This window comes from Sinocyclocheilus anshuiensis, unplaced genomic scaffold (assembly GCF_001515605.1).
Source record: "Sinocyclocheilus anshuiensis isolate Anshui unplaced genomic scaffold, SAMN03320099.WGS_v1.1 scaffold79, whole genome shotgun sequence".
NCBI classification, from domain to species: Eukaryota; Metazoa; Chordata; class Actinopteri; order Cypriniformes; family Cyprinidae; genus Sinocyclocheilus; species Sinocyclocheilus anshuiensis.
Genome location: NW_015548213.1, coordinates 1,461,081 through 1,482,810, shown reverse-complemented (window position 1 = coordinate 1,482,810; position 21,730 = coordinate 1,461,081). Strand labels below are relative to the sequence as shown.

General features: G+C 36.5%; 2 protein-coding genes across 2 annotated transcripts in view; both read left to right on the top strand.

Moving 5' to 3' along the window:
• Window positions 1-11,522, top strand: part of LOC107653809 (serine/threonine-protein kinase 17A-like) — a 37,038-nt gene extending 25,516 nt beyond the window's left edge. Inside the window, exons 3-7 of the mRNA XM_016440642.1 lie at window positions 4,407-4,551; window positions 4,783-4,909; window positions 6,086-6,134; window positions 8,355-8,534; window positions 10,689-11,522. Coding sequence (XP_016296128.1) covers window positions 4,407-4,551; window positions 4,783-4,909; window positions 6,086-6,134; window positions 8,355-8,534; window positions 10,689-10,965 — 778 coding nt within the window. The 3' untranslated portion in view covers window positions 10,966-11,522. The remainder of the gene's footprint in view (window positions 1-4,406; window positions 4,552-4,782; window positions 4,910-6,085; window positions 6,135-8,354; window positions 8,535-10,688) is intronic.
• Window positions 11,523-14,470: 2,948 nt separating this feature from the next.
• LOC107653789 (inositol monophosphatase 2-like) lies at window positions 14,471-20,604 on the top strand. The gene is made up of 4 exons (XM_016440612.1): window positions 14,471-14,479; window positions 14,612-14,745; window positions 18,709-18,854; window positions 20,489-20,604. The coding sequence occupies exons 1-4, from the start codon at window positions 14,471-14,473 to the stop codon at window positions 20,602-20,604; spliced, it is 405 nt and encodes a 134-aa protein (XP_016296098.1).
• Window positions 20,605-21,730: the final 1,126 nt, after the last annotated feature.

The window sequence follows — 21,730 nt, the reverse complement described above, 5'->3', positions numbered from 1 at the left end:
GTGAGTGTGAGAGTGAGAGTGAGAGTGAGTGTGAGAGTGAGAGTGAGAGTGAGTGTGAGAGTGAGAGTGAGAGTGAGTGTGAGAGTGAGGATTAGCGTGTACTGACCCCTGCATTGTATTAGTGATGTGATCGCTCAGTCGTCCCTCATCCGGCCCCAGAACATGACCTAGTTATGCACTGGCTGGATGTCAGTTTTGGTCCTGTGTTTCTCTGTAGGCTGTGGAGCGGGTTTGGCACCGCTGGACGCTCATTACTCGTGTCTCTAGAGGACAGCAGACAGAAGAGCCTCTGAAAGCCCATGTTTTACAGCTGTGTGGGTGTTAATGACTTTCCCTGCCAGACAGTCTCGCTCGGGTTACGAGGGTCATAAGACCGGTTTTACGGTTTTATAAACACTGAGCATTGCTGTAGATTTCACTGAATAGAATCGGGTTTGTGTGTGTGAGTATTTATATATGATCATGGTTAATTAAAACTGTTAAAAAGTGCTTTCGGTCATTGAAATAAATCAGAAATAGAATGTACAGTAAATGTTAGATGTAAAAAATTAGAAACGAAGTACTGAAATGTCTACAACTAAACATTTTATAAAATTACATAAATAGAACAAAAGCTAAAAAACTATAAAACAAGCCATAAAAAATTAAATTAAAAACAAAATACAAACTAATAAAAACGAAAGAACATTACTAAAATTAAAATGAAAACTTGAAATGAAAAACCTGGTTCAAAACAGGATTATCATTAACTAAAACTTTTAAAAACATTTTAACTGGAGAAAAGAAAAAAAGAAACAAACAAACAAAAAGAAAACCTCGAAATTAGCTACAACTGAAACCCTAGTAGTAATATTAAATAAATTAATTAATTAAAAAACATAGAATTACTGAAAATTAAACTGAAATTATAAACATATCGACCCCTACCAGTAGTTGAGTGAAATATCACAAATGCTCTAAGATACAGTTCATCGCATTCTTCGAGTCAAAGTTTTTTGCACAGTTGCATATCATCTTAAATGTTGCTCCGTCAACTTAAGCATCTCAGCATGTTAATGTACAGTATCAAAATGAATATTCATTTACATTTGCTAAACAGGGTTATTAAAAGGTTGTTTTTTGTTTCACTTTTCCTTTTTTTAATCATGTAATACTCAAGGTAAAAACTAATGACTTTTTTTGCTTTTACATTATATATTCATAATTTCTTTGCTTCATCTAAGCTTCTCAGAGACTAGAGAACAGGATTACAGGACACACAGTGAGAATCACGCACACAGGCCAGTCTAGCCTGATGTTTTCAGTCTTTATGTATTGGATACAGCAAAAGATTCACTCGTGCTGAACAAACTCTGGCGTATAGAGTGGATTCTGACTGGAAAACATAGAACAAAATTGTGTTTATACATGCGACAAACACACCTGTGATTGGTTACATGTTAAAAACACATTGTAAATAGAAACTTTGCACAAATACGGTAGCCTTTAGCCGCCTGTCAGATGGTTCCGGAAGTATTTTTTTTTTTTATTATTATTATTATTATTTTTTCCACATAGGAATAAAAAAATTAAAAAAAGTGTTATAATCCATGAAGCAAACAAACCAGCTACGAGGAGAGTCACAACAGTACAAACTTTGGAAATCAGGGGGAAAAGACAAAGTACTTAACTGCTTTAGTGAATAAAAGAACTACAATCCAATTAACCATTGTGAATAACATAATTAAATTATCTGTATTTTTACATTCTACTGTTAGTGTTTAGTGTTACCTGTATGCACCATGGGTCTGAGAGTTACGCAATTTCAATTCTCTGATGTATGTGCTGTATATGTGGCAGAATTGACAATAAAGCAGACTTTGACAACTTTTTGACAATTTCAAGTTAATAATGGAGAAATATAAAATTATCCATTTAAAGTTATGATTCTGTATATATAGAAACAGTATATTTTAAGTTTATTGCAAAATATGCATGTGTATATTCAAAGTGTTTTGAAAGAGCGACACCCTAGCAACCACCCTGGGCACCCTAGCAACCGCATAGCAACACCCTAGCCACCAACCTTGGGTACCTTAGCAAATGCATAGCAACACCTTAGCAACCACCCTGGGCACCCTAGCAACCGGATAGCAACACCCTAGCAACCGCCCCGGGTACCCTAGCAACTGCATAGCAACACCTTAGCAACCGCCCCGGGTACCCTAGCAACCGCATAGCAGCACACTAGCAACCGACCCAGGAACCTTAGCAACCACATATCAACACCCTAGCAACTGCCCCGGGTACCCTAACAACCGCCTTAGTAACCACCCCAAGTACCCTAGCAACCGCAAAGCAACACCCTAGCAATCATCCAGAGTACCTTAGCAACCACATTGCAACACCCTAGCAACCGCCTAGAATACCCTAGCAACCACTCTGAGGTCCTTAGCATCGATCTATCTATCTTATCTATCTTATCTATCTATCTATCTATCTCTGACAGACTGTATTGCTTTCAAAACATTCAAACTTTAAGCTTTTAAAACTACTTTAAACTTCAAACTATTTCTGACTAAAAACCATAAAACTTAAATCTTTTTTAAACTTTTTCAAACATTCTGGTCGGCTTTCTCAAGCCAACTTAAAGTTTGTCTTGACAAACTTTTTTTATCTTGATTCCATAATTTCCGGTGCATCACAGCAGAGCTTAGCACTACTTTGATTTGCTCGCTGCGACTCTCTGATTGGTGGAATTCTCTTTACAGCATCATGGGTAATGTAGTTTTTTCCATAGGGAAAATCATAGAGAAAATGAATGGCATTTTTACATCCGGACCCGACTGTTGCGCTCTGTTAGCTATAGATGGGCACTGAAGGAGGGATCAGTATATTATAGAGACCTGAGACTGAGCCTGTAAGAGCTCTGTGTGTTTTATTTTCTCATTGTGTCCTTGAAAGCCAGACTGCATCCTCACATCAACTCCACACACACACACACACCCAGCTCTGTCCTGAGGCCGCTGTCTTTCCCTGTCTGTGTCTAATCGAGTTCATCACGCTGTCTGATCAGGAACGCAGGACATTGGGAATCGTCTGCCAGCATGTGAACAGGAGCATGCTGAGGACATGAGCCGCTACCTTCGCTGACATTAAATCAAGCTTAACACACACTTGGATTAAGGCTTTAAACACTCTGTCTGTATTTAAAACACTGTTTAATGTGCTATTGCATAGACATATTTGAGGAGCAAAGCAGAAAGCAGATCAGATTTTAGATGTAGTTTATTATATTTAGATTTTGCTCGGATGGTCTGTTGATCAAAATAACAAGCTTAGTGTTTATTTTGGTTGCAGGCATGTCCTGTACCCCAGCACGAGAGAGAGAAGAGCGTTCATTGTTCTGGATGTGCTGTAGTTGAAATCACATGGTTGTAGAAACATTTTTAGAAATGTTATTTGCTCAGCTCTTCGCCGTGTTGTTTCAGGGTAAAGCAGCTGATATCCCATCAGATGACAGACAGAGGAACACACTCGCACTCATCCAGCACTGGCCTGGAACATGATGATCACTTCTGATTAAACCGCTCATCTCCCCTTTGCTGTCTTTATCATTCAGGATAAACATAATACTAATATGATTTAGCGATCTGAAAAGCTTGCATATTTAGAAACCGAAAGGGAAAAAAAACTATTTTTTATTATAAATGATTAAAATAGTAATGTACTAACTAGTGGTTAAAATTTTGGGGTCAGTAAAATGTTTGTTTTTGAAAGTCTCTTCTGCTCACCAAGGCTGCATTTATTTGATCAAAAATACAGTAAAAAACAGTAAAATGGTGAAATATTTTTGCCAATTAAAAGAAGTATTTTCTATGCAAATATATGTTAAACTGTAATGTATTTCTGTGATGCGCAGCTGTATTTTCAGCATCATTACTCCAGTCTTCAGTGTCACATGATCTTCAGAAATCATTCTAATATGCTGATTTGCTGCTCAAGAAACATTTCTGATTATTATCAATGTTGAAAACCTCCATTTTTCAAACTTTATTTGAAATAGAATCTTTTGTAACATTATAAATCTCTTTTGATCAGTTTAATGCATCCTTGATGAATGAAAGTATTCATTTAAAATATCTTTTAACCCCAAATGGAGTTGAACATTCAGTCTGATTATATGAAAATACCCATTTCAAAAGAATGATTCAATCACTGATCTGGTTATTGAGTTCAGTTCACTGAATGGTGAATCTAAATAGTCATTATGAACTTATGAGCTGCGTGAAGACTCCTCAAAAACTCTCCTTTTATGTTCCACATAATAATATCACCGTGAGTAAATAGTGACATTTTGGGCGAGCCATTGCTTGCACATTTCTGTTTCTAGATGAACGTGTGTTTATTTCTGTCTGTATGCTCAGTGCTGCTGGAGGGGAGATTTTTAACCAGTGTGTGGCAGACCGAGACGAGGCCTTCAAAGAGGAAGACGTGAAGAGGCTGATGAAGCAGATCCTGGAGGGAGTTTCCTTCCTTCACAGGAACAACGTGGTGCATCTGGACCTCAAAGTACATCAATCACACTTGCTTGAAACTGCTATGCTGAAATCACTCAAATCAATCACATTTAGTGAATCTGACTTTCATGGCTAAATCAGTAAAAGTGTCAGGGTGGGCTAAATACATTTGCTTTATTCACCAGAGCTACAAGTGAATAATTATTTCACCATTATGATTATAGGTTTCTCTGAGCAGTTTCTTTATTGCTTGGCAGTTTTCCTGAGTGTTTTTCTCCTTCAGCCTCAGAATATCCTGCTGACCAGCGAGTCTCCTCTCGGGGATATAAAGGTGGTGGATTTCGGCCTGTCGAGGCTGGTGAGCAGCAGTCAGGAGATCAGGGAGATCATGGGCACACCGGAGTACGTGGGTAAGAGCCAAGCCCAGATCAGATTCACACATCATAGACAGCGCCTAAATAAAGCAAGAAGCCGTGGTTTACAGTGAATTTATAACCGCTAAGGGGCGTTGTTAGGCACGATGCGAAGCGGAGCTTTTATAAAACGGTTATTCCATATACGTAGTAAGGTTTCACAAAATAAAACGGAGCAAATAAAGTGTAATGATATGAATATCACAGTATTCTTCCACCAAACAATGTAGCTCCTCAGAAACAGTTGTGGTTGCTACAAAGTGGTTGCCGAGTAACACACAAACATAAACAAAGGTGTATGTTACTTTGTAGAGTATTTTACAACAGCTTCGAACACGGCTCAGCCAATCAGAATCAAGCACCAGAACTCTCCGTGTTATAAAATAGCATTTTAACACACCTGTGGCCGGTAACCAATATTATTTACTAGATGCGGAACTGAACATGCATTATTTTATAAAAAAAAATATTCTTCTTAAAAATAATAATAATAATAAAATAAATATCACTATAATACAATTGGACTGTGTAGTTAAATTTTATTCATAAAGTTAATACATTTTAAAGTAAATAAATTAAACTGAGCATAAAGAATTTTGTTTATAATAATAATTATTATTTTTATTATTTATTTTAAAAACATAAATATTAGTATTGAAATTGTGCAATTGATCTATATATCTCAACAGTACAATTACAATACTAATATTCACTCATTCATTCATTCATTCAAACATTAAATCATAGAGCTTTTATTTTGGTAGAAAACTGCGAGGAATTGCAGATTTATGAACGCATTTCATTATAAAGTTGGGAAGATGTTTGGCGCGTGTTGCATTTTCAAATGCATGTTATAAGCAATCTATATTATTGAATTTACTCTGATCCGAGTGGCTTACATGAAACCTCACAACACAGGGAATCTGATTACATATTTATATCATTACAATGCAGTCTTTGTGGATTGACAATCGTGCTAAACCATATCACATTCTAAGGATAATCAATAAAAATATACTCACCTCACATACTCACTCTTCAGACTGATTTTTACTCATGTGTGGCACTTGGTGAGTGTCCTGATCATATATACTGTACATACACTACCAGTCAAATGTTTGGACATACTGGACTGAACTTACTGTATGTAAATGATTTGTTTTATCATTCCAGCACCAGAAATCCTGAATTATGAGCCAATCAGCACAGCGACTGACATGTGGTGAGTTATTTTCCCACATTACCATGTTTCACGTTAGGATCCTCATCTGTCCTCCTGAAGGTCAATGTTACACAATAAATACTTCTCTGGCCTCAAGTGTAATTGTGTGTTTTCCTCTGAACAAGCAGTTTATTCACTGTTTAAAGGCACTCGCACCATCACTGGTTCAGTGTGTTGGCAAGAACATTTATATCCTTAAGTCTTGTATCAACAGTGCTGCTTTGAGAAGAGTCTGTTTGGGGGAGTCCAAAAGAAAGAGAAGAGCACCAGTTTGCTTTTCATGCACTGTATAGCCTATTATCATCTGAAGCCATTCCATATCTTAATGTGAGGGACAGAATTTAGGTTTACAGAAACTCATCTTCCTTCTGCTGCAGCTGTCAGTCATTCTCCGCTCAGCATTCAAACAGCACGTCACGTTCAGTTATGACAGTCAGCATAAAACTCTCTCTCCAAGATTATATATTCCCATTATAATGCTTTAAGTTTAAGGAAGGAAGGAATTATCACAAACAGAAAGATTATTATTAGAAGAATATATGATTTCTATCTTATATTCATGAATGTATTTTGTAAGAATACAAATAGTTAACAGAATAAACATGTTTAAATTGTATAATGTGCACCAAAGATTTTTTTTTTCAAGATATTGTTTTTGCTGCTAAATTATACAGTCAGCTAGTTTAATTTCATAGCTTATATATTTTTATTCAGATGTAGTTTTTCTCTGTAATGAGGAAGTGAGTATTTAATGGATTGCATTTAACAAAGGGTTTAAAAGGGTGACCATTAGTTCCACAAACACAGTATTGATATTCTGTAGTGGTGTAGAAACAAAATAGCGCTGGTATTGGCCGATTCTTAGAATTTGGAATACTCAGTAATCTTACACTGCAAAATAATAACTCAAAAAGATTGAAAGATAACATCATAATTATTTACTGAACCCTTAAATTAATCACAATTATATAATGAAAGCCATAAAAACAGACAATTAATCGTGATAATCGCCAAAGCCCTAAAATAGACAATTAATCGCAATAACCGTGACTATTTTTAGACAATTCGTCAGCCAAATTTCATAATCGTGACAGCCCGATCTGTTTGTCACCTATAAACAGTAGGCCTGGGAAAATAAATCGATACATCGCGAATCGAGAAATGTTTCAGCATCAATTCTGAGATTTTCCGAATGCATCGCGATTCATTCTCGAGTCGATTCTGAGCTTACTTTTGAACAGCAGATGGCGCTGCATGCTTTAGAAACAGCCGCACTCTGCTCGTTTCCAAATCCTTACCAGTGGTTGACCGATATTGTTTTTTTTTTACCGCCGATGCCGATATCTTGGAAAGCAGGATGGCCGATATAAAGCCAATATAATTATTTATTTTAATTAATATTTAATAAATTTGAAATCATTTGAAAAATGGATTAAAAAATAAAGGTGAAACATTTATACTTTAGATGACAAAGTATTTTTCACAAATAAATAAATATATTTAATAAAAATATAATTAAAAAGGAAGTAAACACTGTAATCAACAGGGCACTCAGTATTCTGGGAAGCTTGTGTGCATTGGGAATAATTTTTTTTTTTTCAAATATATGCACACAGTGAAAATGACATCATCAAAATAAAAGTTCGAACACATCGGCCAAACAGAAAAACTTATCGGCCGATGCCGATATTTGAAAAATGCCAAATATCGGCCGATATATCGATCGACCACTAACCCTTACACACACACAAACCTAAAATAATCATTCATAAAATTCAAAAAGGTTAACGCGAAATACAAGGGTGTTCACCGTGTTTACATTAATCTGGCGTCATAAAAGCATTCTGAGCCGAGGTGAAATTACAAACTCAGCAAACGCACAAACACTCTTCTTCATGAGTATTTGAGTGTGCGGATAAAAACTAGATTAGAGCGCCATCTGCTGTTAAAATCTAAGCTCAGAATCGACTCGAGGAGAATCGCGATGCATTCAGTTTATTTTCCCAGCCCTACTGTTTATAGGTGACAAACAGACTCTTCTCAAAGCAGCATAAAAATCAGATTAAAATCTAAGCTCAGAATCGATTCCAGAGAGAATCGCGATGCATTCGGAAGACCTCAGAATCCATTCACGAATTTATCATTTTATGATTTATCATTGCAGCCCTAATAAACAGGTGTGTTGTGTTAGCTTGAGCATGCGGCTCCTCTGTCTGACAGGAGCATTGGTGTCCTGGCATACGTGATGCTGACGGGGATCTCGCCGTTCCTGGGGGACGATAAGCAGGAGACCTTCCTCAACATCTCTCAAATCAACATCAGCTACACTGAGGAGGAGCTGCAGCATCTGGACAGAGCTGCCATCCACTTCATCAAGAGCCTGCTCATCAAAGAGCCAGAGTAAGACCGGCGAGAGAGAGTCAAGACATTCAAAGATTCATATAAACACTGTTGAACTTTCCATTCATCATGAAAAATAAAATGCATGCCTGTTTCCACAAAAGTATTAAGCAGCACAACTGTTTTCCACATTGATAATAATCAGAAATGTTTCTTGAGCAGCAAATCAGCATATTAGAATGATTTCTGAAGATCATGTGACACTAAAGCTGTATTTTCAGCATCATTACTCCAGTCTTCAATCACAGAAATAAATTACAGTTTAACAGATATTCACATAGAAAACCGCTATTATACGTTGTAATAATAGTATTTCACAATTTCACTAGGGATGCACGATATTATCGAGCCACAGCGCTGCAGCGCCATCTAGTGGCTTCAACTGGATAGGCTAACAAAAACATTATAATGCAGCGACACTTACATCGTCATCACATCTCGTGCGCCGCTGATAAGGCTGCCTCCTTAACGCGCACCTAAAATTCTGTGGATTTTTATTTTAAATTCGACGAATATTCAAAATTCTAATTTTTATTTATTTTTTTGACAGCCCTACCACAAACCCAAATAGGGCTCAGGTGCAGGACAAAAAAGTCAAACTAAAGCGAAAAACAAACGTGATGTCTGCACACTAATATAACTGCTCCATAAAATTATTTTATTGCAAAAAAAATAATTTTATGGAGCAGTTGTGCAGACATCACGTTTGTGTTTGGCTTAAATGTACCGTCCCTCCCACAGACGCTGCATTAGAAACACCCTCGCATTAGCGTTCACTAGTTTTTTTTGTAATTTGATGCACAGCTGATATAATACAAAGTACTGTACAGTAGAGCTGTCAAAAAAAAAATTTCAAATTTCGAATATTCGTCGAATAAAAAAAAATAAAAATCTACATTCGAATGCAAAAACGTTGCATTCGAACTTAAGGTCTGCGTCAGCCGTCAGGCAGCTTATCAGCGGCGCACGAGAAAGATAGTCGTGTTATTTTATTACGCTTTGAAGAAGCGTGCATAATATTGCCAAAAGCTTTTTTCCCCCTAACTGAAATTATGCCTTTTAAATTCAAATATAATTCGAAGTTTGATATTTAAGTAGAAAATTAGAATTTAGTTTTTCAGTCATTTTGACAGCCCTAGTGTACAGTGTTAACAGAGGCGGACAGTAGTGAAGTATTTTTACTTTGCTTTAAAAGTACTTTTCAAGTGTCTGTACTTTATCAGTGTTTTTCTTTAGAAAACTTTACTTCACAACACTAAAGCATAATATTGTGTTTCATATTAAATATCATTTAATACTTAATTACATTAGAAATCTATGACTTTCTTTTACTCAAGTAAAAGCAATTCAAAGATGTACTTTAGTACAAGAAAGTACTACATTATTAATGTTCTTGAGTATTAAAGGTGAAACAAACAACAACTTGTATTTATGAAATGTAGTGCAGTAAAAAGTATGGCATTATGCTTGGGAATGTAAGTTTTCCAAAATGTACTCGAGTAAAGTAAAAATACTTCTCTACTGTCCGCCTCTGAGTGTTATAAATGTACACACATTTTTTAGAAATCAAAATATGCGACCCTGGACCACAAAACCAGTCATAAGGGTCAATTTTGTGAAATTGAGATTTATGTATCATCTGAAAGTTGAATAAATAAGTTTCCATTGATGTATGGTTTGTTAGGATAGGACAATACTTGGCTGAGATACAACTATTTGAAAATCTGGAATCTGAGGGTGCAAAAAAATCTAAATATTGAGAAAATCATCTTTAAAGTTGTCCAAATGAAGGTCTTAGCAATGCATATTACTAATCAAAAATTAAGTTTTGATATATTTTGTAAATGTCCTACCGTAAATATCTTCATGGAACATGATCTTTACTTAATATCCTAATGATTTTTAGCATAAAAGAAAAATCTATAATTTTGACCCATACAATGTATTGTTGGCTATTGCTACAAATATACCCCAGCGACTTAAGACACAAGCACATTTATAAAACATTCGAGGATTACGAAGCTGATGACCATTAAACGCATCATCTCAGTCCATTCCTTAGTACAGGTTTGTCTGAGCAGCTTTGTGAACAGGTTTTAAGAGAGAGCTCTTTAACAGATGAGGTGTTTTGTGATGTTGCTGTTGTTTGCGCAGGAGCCGAGCCACCGCAGAAGACTGTCTGAAGCACCAGTGGCTCCAGCCGGAGGAGGCCTGTCTGGAGAGCGTCTCGGAGCCCGTCGGTCCTGCCGATGAAGACGACGAGGAGGAGGAGGAGGAGGAGGAGGAGCTGATCGTGATGGCTGCTTACACCATGGGCCAGTGCCGCCAGTCCTCCGATGAACCGAGTCTGACCCCGGATCAGAAGGCCATCTCCAAACGCTTCAAGTTCGAGGAGCCCTTCTCTGCGCGGCCTGGAGAGTTCATCTACTGATGCACACTTCTGTCCTTCTGTCTCTGCGCTTCTCTCTCCTCATGATTTCAGTTGTAAGCCAAACCGTTTCTGTTTCACTGGTTGCTCTTGTTTCGGTTTGTGCTGCTTTATATTTTCACGGTTAAGATACTGAAGCCTTGCTGTGGTTCTCTCCTTCTTTGGTGCCATGCTTACATACTCAATAAGGGTCAGGCTTGTAGTCGTTCCTTTTCGCCGTGTTTGTGCAAAATGAATGTTGTGTGTTTTTCTGCGACACGAGGGCAAGCAGAATTAAATGTAAATTAACCCAGTTTTATTTTAAGAGTATTTCCGTGTCATGTTTAAAAAAAAGCCATTTTGTATGTTGAGCTCCTGGCTGACGTTAAGGTCTTTCCCGGATAAATATTTCACAGCAATAACACTTCCATTCACACGCATATATATATATATATATATGAAGAGCGTGTGTCTTTCTGTGTGTTTATTTTAACTCATGTTAGAGTTATAACTGTAAATTGATTTGTCACTGTAAAGAATATTTTTAAGTGACTGTCTTGATGCTGTAAATAAAAGTTTGTCTCGACTGTCGCTGTCTGCCTTTATTATTGTTGTTGTTATTAATACTTCATCTAAATAAAAACTAAAATATGGCATGCTTTAATCCTGAAGTTGATCCATCAGGTTGTGCTTTGAAAAGCCAAAAGAAGGCAGTAATTTAAGCATTTAACAATACCTACGAAGCATTTTTAAGATAATTATTGGAGTTTTTTCTTTTAATTATCTTGGTCCTTAATTGATCTAATTGTCAATTCAAGTCTTTAAGGCATTTGTTTATGAAAAATATGTGTATAAATCTCTGAGGGAAAATTAAACTTTTTTTTACAGTTCAATCAATTGCATTCATATCATTAAAGAAAGCTTCTATTTAAAAACCTTCAAAGCCCCGCCCTAAACTCACGCGATTGGCCGAGAGCTTCCTGCTAAAGTTCTGATTGGCTAACTTTGTGCTCTGTAACCAAAGAGTGATTTCTCTAGATACCTGTATCTGTCAGCTAGTAGGGATATTTATGAGTAGATATCATCAAAATCATCATCTTCCAATAATAAAGACCCATGTCTTTCTAACATACATACAGACATTTATGTGTTTATTTATTTCTGAGAGCATTCATTTTTACCTTCATTGTAAACCTTGATAGCAAAATGTTCTATTTTTTTTATTACATAATACGAATATTAATACAACATACAAATATAGAGGATCACAGCGTTTTTAACTAATATCAGTTACATTCATAATAGCTTCAAAGGAACAAACGGGAAAAAGGAAGGAAAGAAGAAACGGGATAAAATTATTTACATCCTTTTTGCTTTTGTATTTCTTAGATCGTTTAAAGCTTCAGTGTAATGCTCAAGTTCAATTTTAAATAATGTAATTTTAGGTTTATTATTAGACCATTTTTGTTTGTGTAAATGGCATTTCCCATACATAATTATTAAATAAATCACCAAATTGTGCTCCAAATTATTATTTCTATACAACAAAAAGATATCTTTAGTAACAAGTACAACTTTAGTTTGGCGCCCTCTGCTGGGTGACTGCGTAATTGTTTTACTGATTTTTATTTATTTATTTGTTCTTCTTTATTTTTAACATGCATATACATTAAACTATCGATACAAGTGTTTTAGAATATTATGGAACTTTAAAAAACGTAAACAATGAAATAATCTGTATTAAACTGGCTTAGCATGTGTATGATTAGCGCATATTACAAATAAATAGCACTGATGAGGCTAACATTACATACCTCGCTCAGGACGGACTACAATGTAGCATGTGTAAAAGTATAAATAAGACGATGCGTATTATTATTATTATAGTATTGCTAGCACTGTATTTACTGTTTATTATCATTTATTACATTTTGTGATTTATTATATTGATTATATTAACATTTGAAGCAATAACAAACACTATAATTAATATATATATATATATATATATATATATATATACACTGATATTGCAGTGTTTTTTGGACATGCACCATGATAATTCCATAATTCCATGTTGTGTTTTTTCTCTAGTAATCCTTACACAAAAGTACTGTCAGTGTTATTTTATTATTATTTATTTGCTAATAGGCTATATTTGTCACTAACTTTTTAAATTAATTCTTTATTTTAATATTTTCTCTCTTTTTTTGTTTGTTTAAATTTTAGTTTAAGGTTTACTCATTTTGTGATGTGATTTTGTGATTTTTATCATTAGTTTGTTTTATATATTTCTATATAGCTTCAGTTTTAGTTTTCGTATTTTTATCATCAAATCAAACTTATTTTATTTCAGTTAGTGGCTAAGGCAACAAAAATAGGTTTTTCATTTAATATTTATATTTTATATAATTTTGTTTTTGATATTTTATTAGCTTTTATACTTATATAGCTTTATATAGGTGGTTGTCCTGCATCTTCAATAAACAAGCTTCAGGTAGTCCAAAATGCAGCGGCTAGAGTCCTTACCAGGTCAAGAAAATATGATCATTTTACCCCAATTTTACAGTCTCTGCACTGGCTACCTATTAAGTTCTGTATCAGTTACAAAATATTATTACTTACCTACAAGGCCCTTAATGGGTTAGCTCCTGCGTACCTAACTAGTCTTTAATTGCTGTTAATAGTGTTCATCGTCTGTTTGATTACGTCTTTAATTGATTTTTCCGTACATTTCTGCCATATGTACATTGACAGTCACCACTGATAAGCTACCACTAAATATTGTACAAACTTAATTTGCTGTAAAGTTGCTTTGCAATGATTTGTATCGTGAAAAGCACTGTACAAATGAACTTGAACTTCAATTTATTTTTATTTTAGTTTTAGTAAATTTCATTTAGCTGCTAAGGAAATTATAAAATTATCATTAATTTGTTTAGGTTTTTCATTTATTATTTATATTTTATGTCATTTTTGGTATGTGCTTGTGCCATTTGTATTTAATTTAATTATATTTCAATGTAGCTGTCATGGAATCGGGTGTGGAGGCAGGCAGGACGACAAGGATTCCAATAATGACATTTATTGTAGACACAACAAGGCAGGTTCAGGTAGGTGAGACACACACTCGGGGTAACATTAACAATAACCGACACCAATGCTCAGACAGACAGGAACTAATATGGGGTGAATAATTAGAGGCAGACAGGTGAGCACAATGACGGTGATTAACTAATGATTAGACGGGCTAAACCAACACAAAGGGAAGAAACCACAACAAACAGTCCACAGGGGCGTTACAGTAGCTTTAATTTATTTTTATTTTAGTTTTAGTAATATTAGTATGTCAAATTAAACTTATTTTATATAGTTAGTTGCTAAAGCAAGATTTCTAATTTTCATCATTTATTTATTTATTTTTAAGTATAAGATTTTCATCTAATGTTTATATTTGATTTTATTTCATTTGACGGAAATTATTTGTAATAGTTAACAATAACACCAGATTTTGTAGTATAGTATAGTTATGGTATCAGTGATGCTAATGTTTAATGTTGCTAATATACTGTAGATATAAACAATCCCTGTATCACTCTACCAGCACCAGATAATCCCATAGTATTACCATGTGTTACTGTGGTTAGTTACTGTGTGTTTTCTCCATCAGGTGGTTCAGTCTGCGGTGAAGCAGGAGAAGCAGGTGAGCAGCAAGAGCACTCCGACAGACCTGGTGACGGAGGCAGACCATCAGGTGGAGGAGCTCATCATCTCCACGCTCAGGGAGCAATACCCCTCACACAGGTACAAACACACACAAACACCCCTCACACAGGTACAAACACACTCAAACACCCCTCACACAGGTCCAAACACACTCAAACACCCCTCACACAGGTCCAAACACACTCAAACACCCCTCACACAGGTCCAAACACACTCAAACACCCCTCACACAGGTCCAAACACACTCAAACACCCCTCACACAGGTCCAAACACACTCAAACACCCCTCACACAGGTCCAAACACACTCAAACACCCCTCACACAGGTCCAAACACACTCAAACACCCCTCACACAGGTCCAAACACACTCAAACACCCCTCACACAGGTCCAAACACACTCAAACACCCCTCACACAGGTCCAAACACACTCAAACACCCCTCACACAGGTCCAAACACACTCAAACACCCCTCACACAGGTCCAAACACACTCAAACACCCCTCACACAGGTCCAAACACACTCAAACACCCCTCACACAGGTCCAAACACACTCAAACACCCCTCACACAGGTCCAAACACACTCAAACACCCCTCACACAGGTCCAAACACACTCAAACACCCCTCACACAGGTCCAAACACACTCAAACACCCCTCACACAGGTCCAAACACACTCAAACACCCCTCACACAGGTCCAAACACACTCAAACACCCCTCACACAGGTCCAAACACACTCAAACACCCCTCACACAGGTCCAAACACACTCAAACACCCCTCACACAGGTCCAAACACACTCAAACACCCCTCACACAGGTCCAAACACACTCAAACACCCCTCACACAGGTCCAAACACACTCAAACACCCCTCACACAGGTCCAAACACACTCAAACACCCCTCACACAGGTCCAAACACACTCAAACACCCCTCACACAGGTCCAAACACACTCAAACACCCCTCACACAGGTCCAAACACACTCAAACACCCCTCACACAGGTCCAAACACACTCAAACACCCCTCACACAGGTCCAAACACACTCAAACACCCCTCACACAGGTCCAAACACACTCAAACACCCCTCACACAGGTCCAAACACACTCAAACACCCCTCACACAGGTCCAAACACACTCAAACACCCCTCACACAGGTCCAAACACACTCAAACACCCCTCACACAGGTCCAAACACACTCAAACACCCCTCACACAGGTCCAAACACACTCAAACACCCCTCACACAGGTCCAAACACACTCAAACACCCCTCACACAGGTCCAAACACACTCAAACACCCCTCACACAGGTCCAAACACACTCAAACACCCCTCACACAGGTCCAAACACACTCAAACACCCCTCACACAGGTCCAAACACACTCAAACACCCCTCACACAGGTCCAAACACACTCAAACACCCCTCACACAGGTCCAAACACACTCAAACACCCCTCACACAGGTCCAAACACACTCAAACACCCCTCACACAGGTCCAAACACACTCAAACACCCCTCACACAGGTCCAAACACACTCAAACACCCCTCACACAGGTCCAAACACACTCAAACACCCCTCACACAGGTCCAAACACACTCAAACACCCCTCACACAGGTCCAAACACACTCAAACACCCCTCACACAGGTCCAAACACACTCAAACACCCCTCACACAGGTCCAAACACACTCAAACACCCCTCACACAGGTCCAAACACACTCAAACACCCCTCACACAGGTCCAAACACACTCAAACACCCCTCACACAGGTACAAACACTCAAACACCCCTTTACTAGGGCTGCACGATATATCGAAATATCGCAAATGCAAATATCGCAATATGCATATCGCAAGGACGTGCGATATCTGAATCATTTTAATAATAGGATACTTAAATCAAAATGTTGCAAAAGGTCAAAGTTTTAGTTCGACGCATATAGCAGAGAATTGCTTGACGTTAAAAATCGTTAAGTGCAATAAGTTGCAGAAAACAACTCTTTGCCGTCTCGTCTTGCTGTCTGACTCACACCTGAAGCGCGCGCACAAGCTGCATCTCGCGCAGCGTATCTTCAGTTCTGCAGCACACCTGCAAAGCGCGCGCGCACACAGAGAGAGACACGTTTCAGACGGCGCACGAACACCGAGTTGATTCATCTTTCGCATCTCCTCATGTTTGAACAGACACATACACACAGAATTATGTCAATAGTACCCGTCTCAACGATCATTCTTGTAAACGCAGTCAGTTATGTTTTAAATGAATGTAAACGGCTGAGAAAGAAATCGGATGTGTATCATTATACTGGATCCGTGCAGTCGGATTTAAAGGGACAGCAGCCTATAAATATGTGCTGCTGAATATGTCACTAATGTTAATCAAACAACAAAACAGCTATAACAAAGATTAATCTACTTTTAATTGATACAGTGAACACAATGCAGTGTTATTTTACACTTAATCATTACATTTCTGTACCTGAATACTACTGTTTATTTTATCCATGCTTGTAAATTGTGTATTTCCTTTTTTTTCCATTTTTTAACAAGGTATCGCATATCGCATTTTTCTTCAATATCGCACAGCCCTACCCTTTACCGTTGCTCACTGGCTCTGAATACACAGACAAGCCATGGGTCACAGGAGGGTGGGATGTTGATCAGTACTGGCAGTGAAGCATCCCGCACACACACGAGTCTCGACCTATATGTGGCGGGGCGGTGCAATTTTGAGGCACCAGCCCAAAATCAAAAAAATACAAATGTTTATTAATACAGAAATGGGTTAAAATATTGGACACTAAAATCAACAGAGAGCACTAGAAGCCCGACTTCAAACAAGAAAAAAACAAATTACAACCAGAAGAGTAGTAATAATATAAACCAACTTTATATATACACACATGTAACAAGTCGGTATATCTGTAAAACAAAACAAACTGAAATACCGGCAGGGCTGAGGTTCCAACTGAATTTATAAAAATGACCCCGTTCAAAAGTTTACACACCCTTGAATCTTAATACTGCGTGTCATTTCCTGGATGATCCACGACTGCTTTTCTGTTTAGTGATAGTTGTTCATGAGTCCTGCGTTTCTAAACTAATTTAAGAAATTATATAAATGTCATATACTATAAATATATAATAGATTCATATAATATAATATAATATATAACATGACCCTTTAAGACTTGCACGCTGTTTTCTAACCGTTTGTTTTCTATATATAAAAAAATACCTTTAACACTAGCTTTCTCTATTTGTTTTCTATTCTATTTATCTGTTTTATTTTTATCTATTATATAATTAACAATAAAAAAACCTTGCTATGTGTGCTGTGTTTGGTTAACTGAGACTTGTTTGTATCATTTGTAAGTCGCTTTGGATGAAAGCATCTGCTAAATGACTAAATGTTAATGTAATGTAAATGTAAATCTCAATTTATTGACCTGTTTTTGCTGCTAGCCTTTAATATTTAAACTCCACCATACAAAACAGTGTCCGACTGATCCAGCATCAGCTCTCTAACACTTAAATGTGACCCTGGAGCACAAAGCCAGTCATAAGTAGAACAGATATATTTGTAGCAATAGCCAACAATACATTGTATGGGTCAAAATTATAGATTTTTCTTTTATGCCAAAAATCATTAGGATATTAAGTAAAGATCATGTTCCATGAAGATATTTAGTAAATATCCTATTGTAAATATATCAAAACTTAATTTTTGATTAGTAATATGCATTGCTGAGAACTTCATTTGAACAACTTTAAAGATGATTTTCTCAATATTTAGATTTTTTTTGCACCCTCAGATTCCAGATTTTCAAATAGTTGTATCTCAGCCAAATATTGTCCTATCCTAACAAACCATACATCAATGGAAATATCATTTATTCAGTTTTCAGATGATGTATACATCTCAGTTTAAAAAAATAGACTCTTATGACTGGTTTTGTGCTCCAGGGTCACATATAGTCAGTGTGTGATGTAAAGGTCAGGATTTGACCTTTGACCCGCAATGTGAGGGTCATCGGCAGCTCGACGCTAGCACTCTGTCACATCACCAGCGGCGCGGCCGAGGCCTATTATCAGTACGGTCTGCACTGCTGGGACATCGCAGCGGCCGCCGTCATCATCAGAGAGGCCGGCGGATACGTCATCGACACCACAGGTCAGTCACACTCACAGATCGACTTCTGCATGTGTTCACAGTCTTCTGGAGACACTACTCGATGCAAGATTCCCCTTTCTGTCAAACATATTTTATTGGACTGTCCCGCTTTTAATGTATGTAGAAAACTCTTTTATGAAGTGAACTCACTTAAAGAGTTATTTAGTATCATTTTGCCAGAAAAAGTTTTAGAATTTTTGTCATATGTTAATATAAAAAATATTGTTTGTTTGTTTGCTGGTTTTTATTGTATTTGTTATACTTAAATTGTTTTTGCCATGAAAATAGCCTAAGATGCTGACATGGCATTAAATCAAAACATACTACTACTACTCAGTATGTTCTGGATGCAGAACATAATAATGCTGTTATCAATCAGGAGTGTGTTTAATTCATAATGTAGGATTTTAAACAATAAGGGCTTTATTGAATATCTGGATGGTTGATTTGGGATTATTATTTCATTATGAATGTTGAACTTGAAGGTGTTGGGCTGCGTGAAACTTCAGTAACTAAACTGAATGAGGATTTGGGTGAGCACATGATGAAAATCTAAACATTTACATGATATTTCATACATAGTTTAGTATTTGTATATAAACTGTAACTAAATCTGTAGTCGTAAAAGGATATTTATACTGTAGGATGTTAGTGTAGCTCAAAATGTTCTTTATACAGTGCCCTCCACTAATATTAGTAAATATGAACAAAGGCGGCTGTGAAAATAAATCTGCATTGTTTATCCTTTTGATCTTTCATTAAAAAAAATCACAAAATTCTAACCTATTATTGAAGTAAAACAAGTGGAAGTGGGGAGAAAATCTCATGATGAAATAAATGTTTTTCTCTAATGCATGTTGGCTACCATTATTGGCACCATTTGAAATTCTTATGAGTAAAATATCTCTGAAGTATATTCCCATTCATATTTAATTTTTTTTTTTTTACATTTACAACCAAGCCGTTCACACAGAACACATACTTTACGCATTTTCTAGAGGGACATCTATCAGCGTTGCACTCGCATCTCGTTGTCTTATGCTTTGAATAAACGTGCATTAGTAATATTTTGCACGATGCGCCCTCTTGTGGCCTCAGAAGAGAAGCCAAAATCTTTTCTTCACCCTAGCTGAAATTATGCATTTTAAATTCGAATATAATTCGAATTTTGATAATATTTGATATAATCACGGTTAAATATTCTGTTGGATCTTTAATGTTGTGGGTCTGTTTTTCTGCTGGCATACAAACCAAAAAATATAAAAAATTATTAAAAAATACATCTGTTTTGTCTTTTTTGACTTTTAAAGTGTTTTACACAACAGATTACAAAATGCATGCTTTAAAAAGTCATTTGTGATGCATTTCATTAAATTACTTGAGTTTAGTAACTGTCTTCTGCATTTTATTTTTAGCAACATCGGACAGTATATAAAGAAAAAGTTTTAATGTACCAATCAAAACAAAGTAAATATTAATTAACTCATTAAGATCATTAAATGCCATCTCAATATAAATATACTCAAAGTGTTAATTGGTTGCTAATTAAACAGCCTACAGGTGTTTTGTATAGAGTCAGAGCTGGAGAGTCAGCAGGTGCTTCGGTAGTTAACTCGTGTTGTTGGTCTGTGCAGGAGGCGCGCTCGACCTCATGTCCAGACGTGTTGTGGCCGCTGGCACGCGTGAGATCGCAGACTATGTGCTCAAGCAGCTGCAGCCGATAAACTACAGCCGCGATGACCTGCCGTGACCTCTGACCCCATCCTAAGCCTTTTACCTCAGAACACGCCACAATCCTGCCACTGCAGTGTCCTTCAACGCTACATTCACATTTCTATCGGTTTAACATCGTCTGATTTGTGTTTTAAGTCACGGCGTATGTTTGAGTGATTCATTTCTGGATGAACACAAAGATAAATTGTGACCCTGGAGCACAAAACCAGTCATAAGGGTCAATTATTTGCTGAATAAATAGCTTTCCATTGATGTATGGTTTGTTAGGATAGCACAATATTTGGCTGAGATACAACTATTTGAAAATCTGGAATCTGAGGGTGCAAAAAAATCTAAATATTGAGAAAATCATCTTTAAAGTTGTTCAAATGAAGTTCTTAGCAATGCATATTACTAATCAAAAATTAAGTTTTGATATATTTACAGTAGGAAATTTACAAAATATCTTCATGGAACATGATCTTTATTTAATATCCTAATGATTTTTGGCATAAAAGAAAAATGCATAATTTTGACCCATACAATGTATTGTTGGCTATTGCTACAAATATACCCCAGCGACTTAAGACTGCTTTTGTGCTCCAGGCTCACATATGTGTTCAAGCATATTTAACTTGTTATATCTTGTAGTTTATTAAATTGCTTCATCCATGGAAATAGTGTTGGCTTGTTAAACACTGGGAGTCGCTTCAGATGCCTTGAAATCGCAAGGATGTTGACGAGGCAAAATTCAGCTGATTTTCAATGTTTGATTTGACATTACGAAATGGAAATATCTGCTTTTGATCAAAGAAAAGCAGCTGGTTATGATTCCTTCAGATATTACAGAAGTGAAATACACACAGCTAATCAGATCATCACTCAGGACTAGCTTATAAACGCTGGTTTTACAAACTATGCTTCATTTTAGATATAACTGAAGATTACGTAGGTTTCTATAAAATTAATCAACATTTTTTTGTCTTATTTTCAAGTAAAATATCTAAAAATCATTATCAAAAAGAAGATATTACACCTTGTTTTTGGACAATGTGAAATATTATTACAGTTTGAAATAGTTTTTTTTTTAAATTAATATTAATAATGATTTCTGAAGATCATGTGACACTGAAGACTGGAGTAATGATGCTGAAAATACAGCT

What these genes read in the sequence shown, in the direction of transcription:
- LOC107653789 (XM_016440612.1), top strand. An exon ending in GAGCAATACCCCTCACACAG is followed by an intron (nt 14,746 to 18,708) that starts GTACAAACACAC and finishes CCGCAATGTGAG; the next exon opens with GGTCATCGGCAGCTCGACGC. An exon ending in ATACGTCATCGACACCACAG is followed by an intron (nt 18,855 to 20,488) that starts GTCAGTCACACT and finishes TGGTCTGTGCAG; the next exon opens with GAGGCGCGCTCGACCTCATG.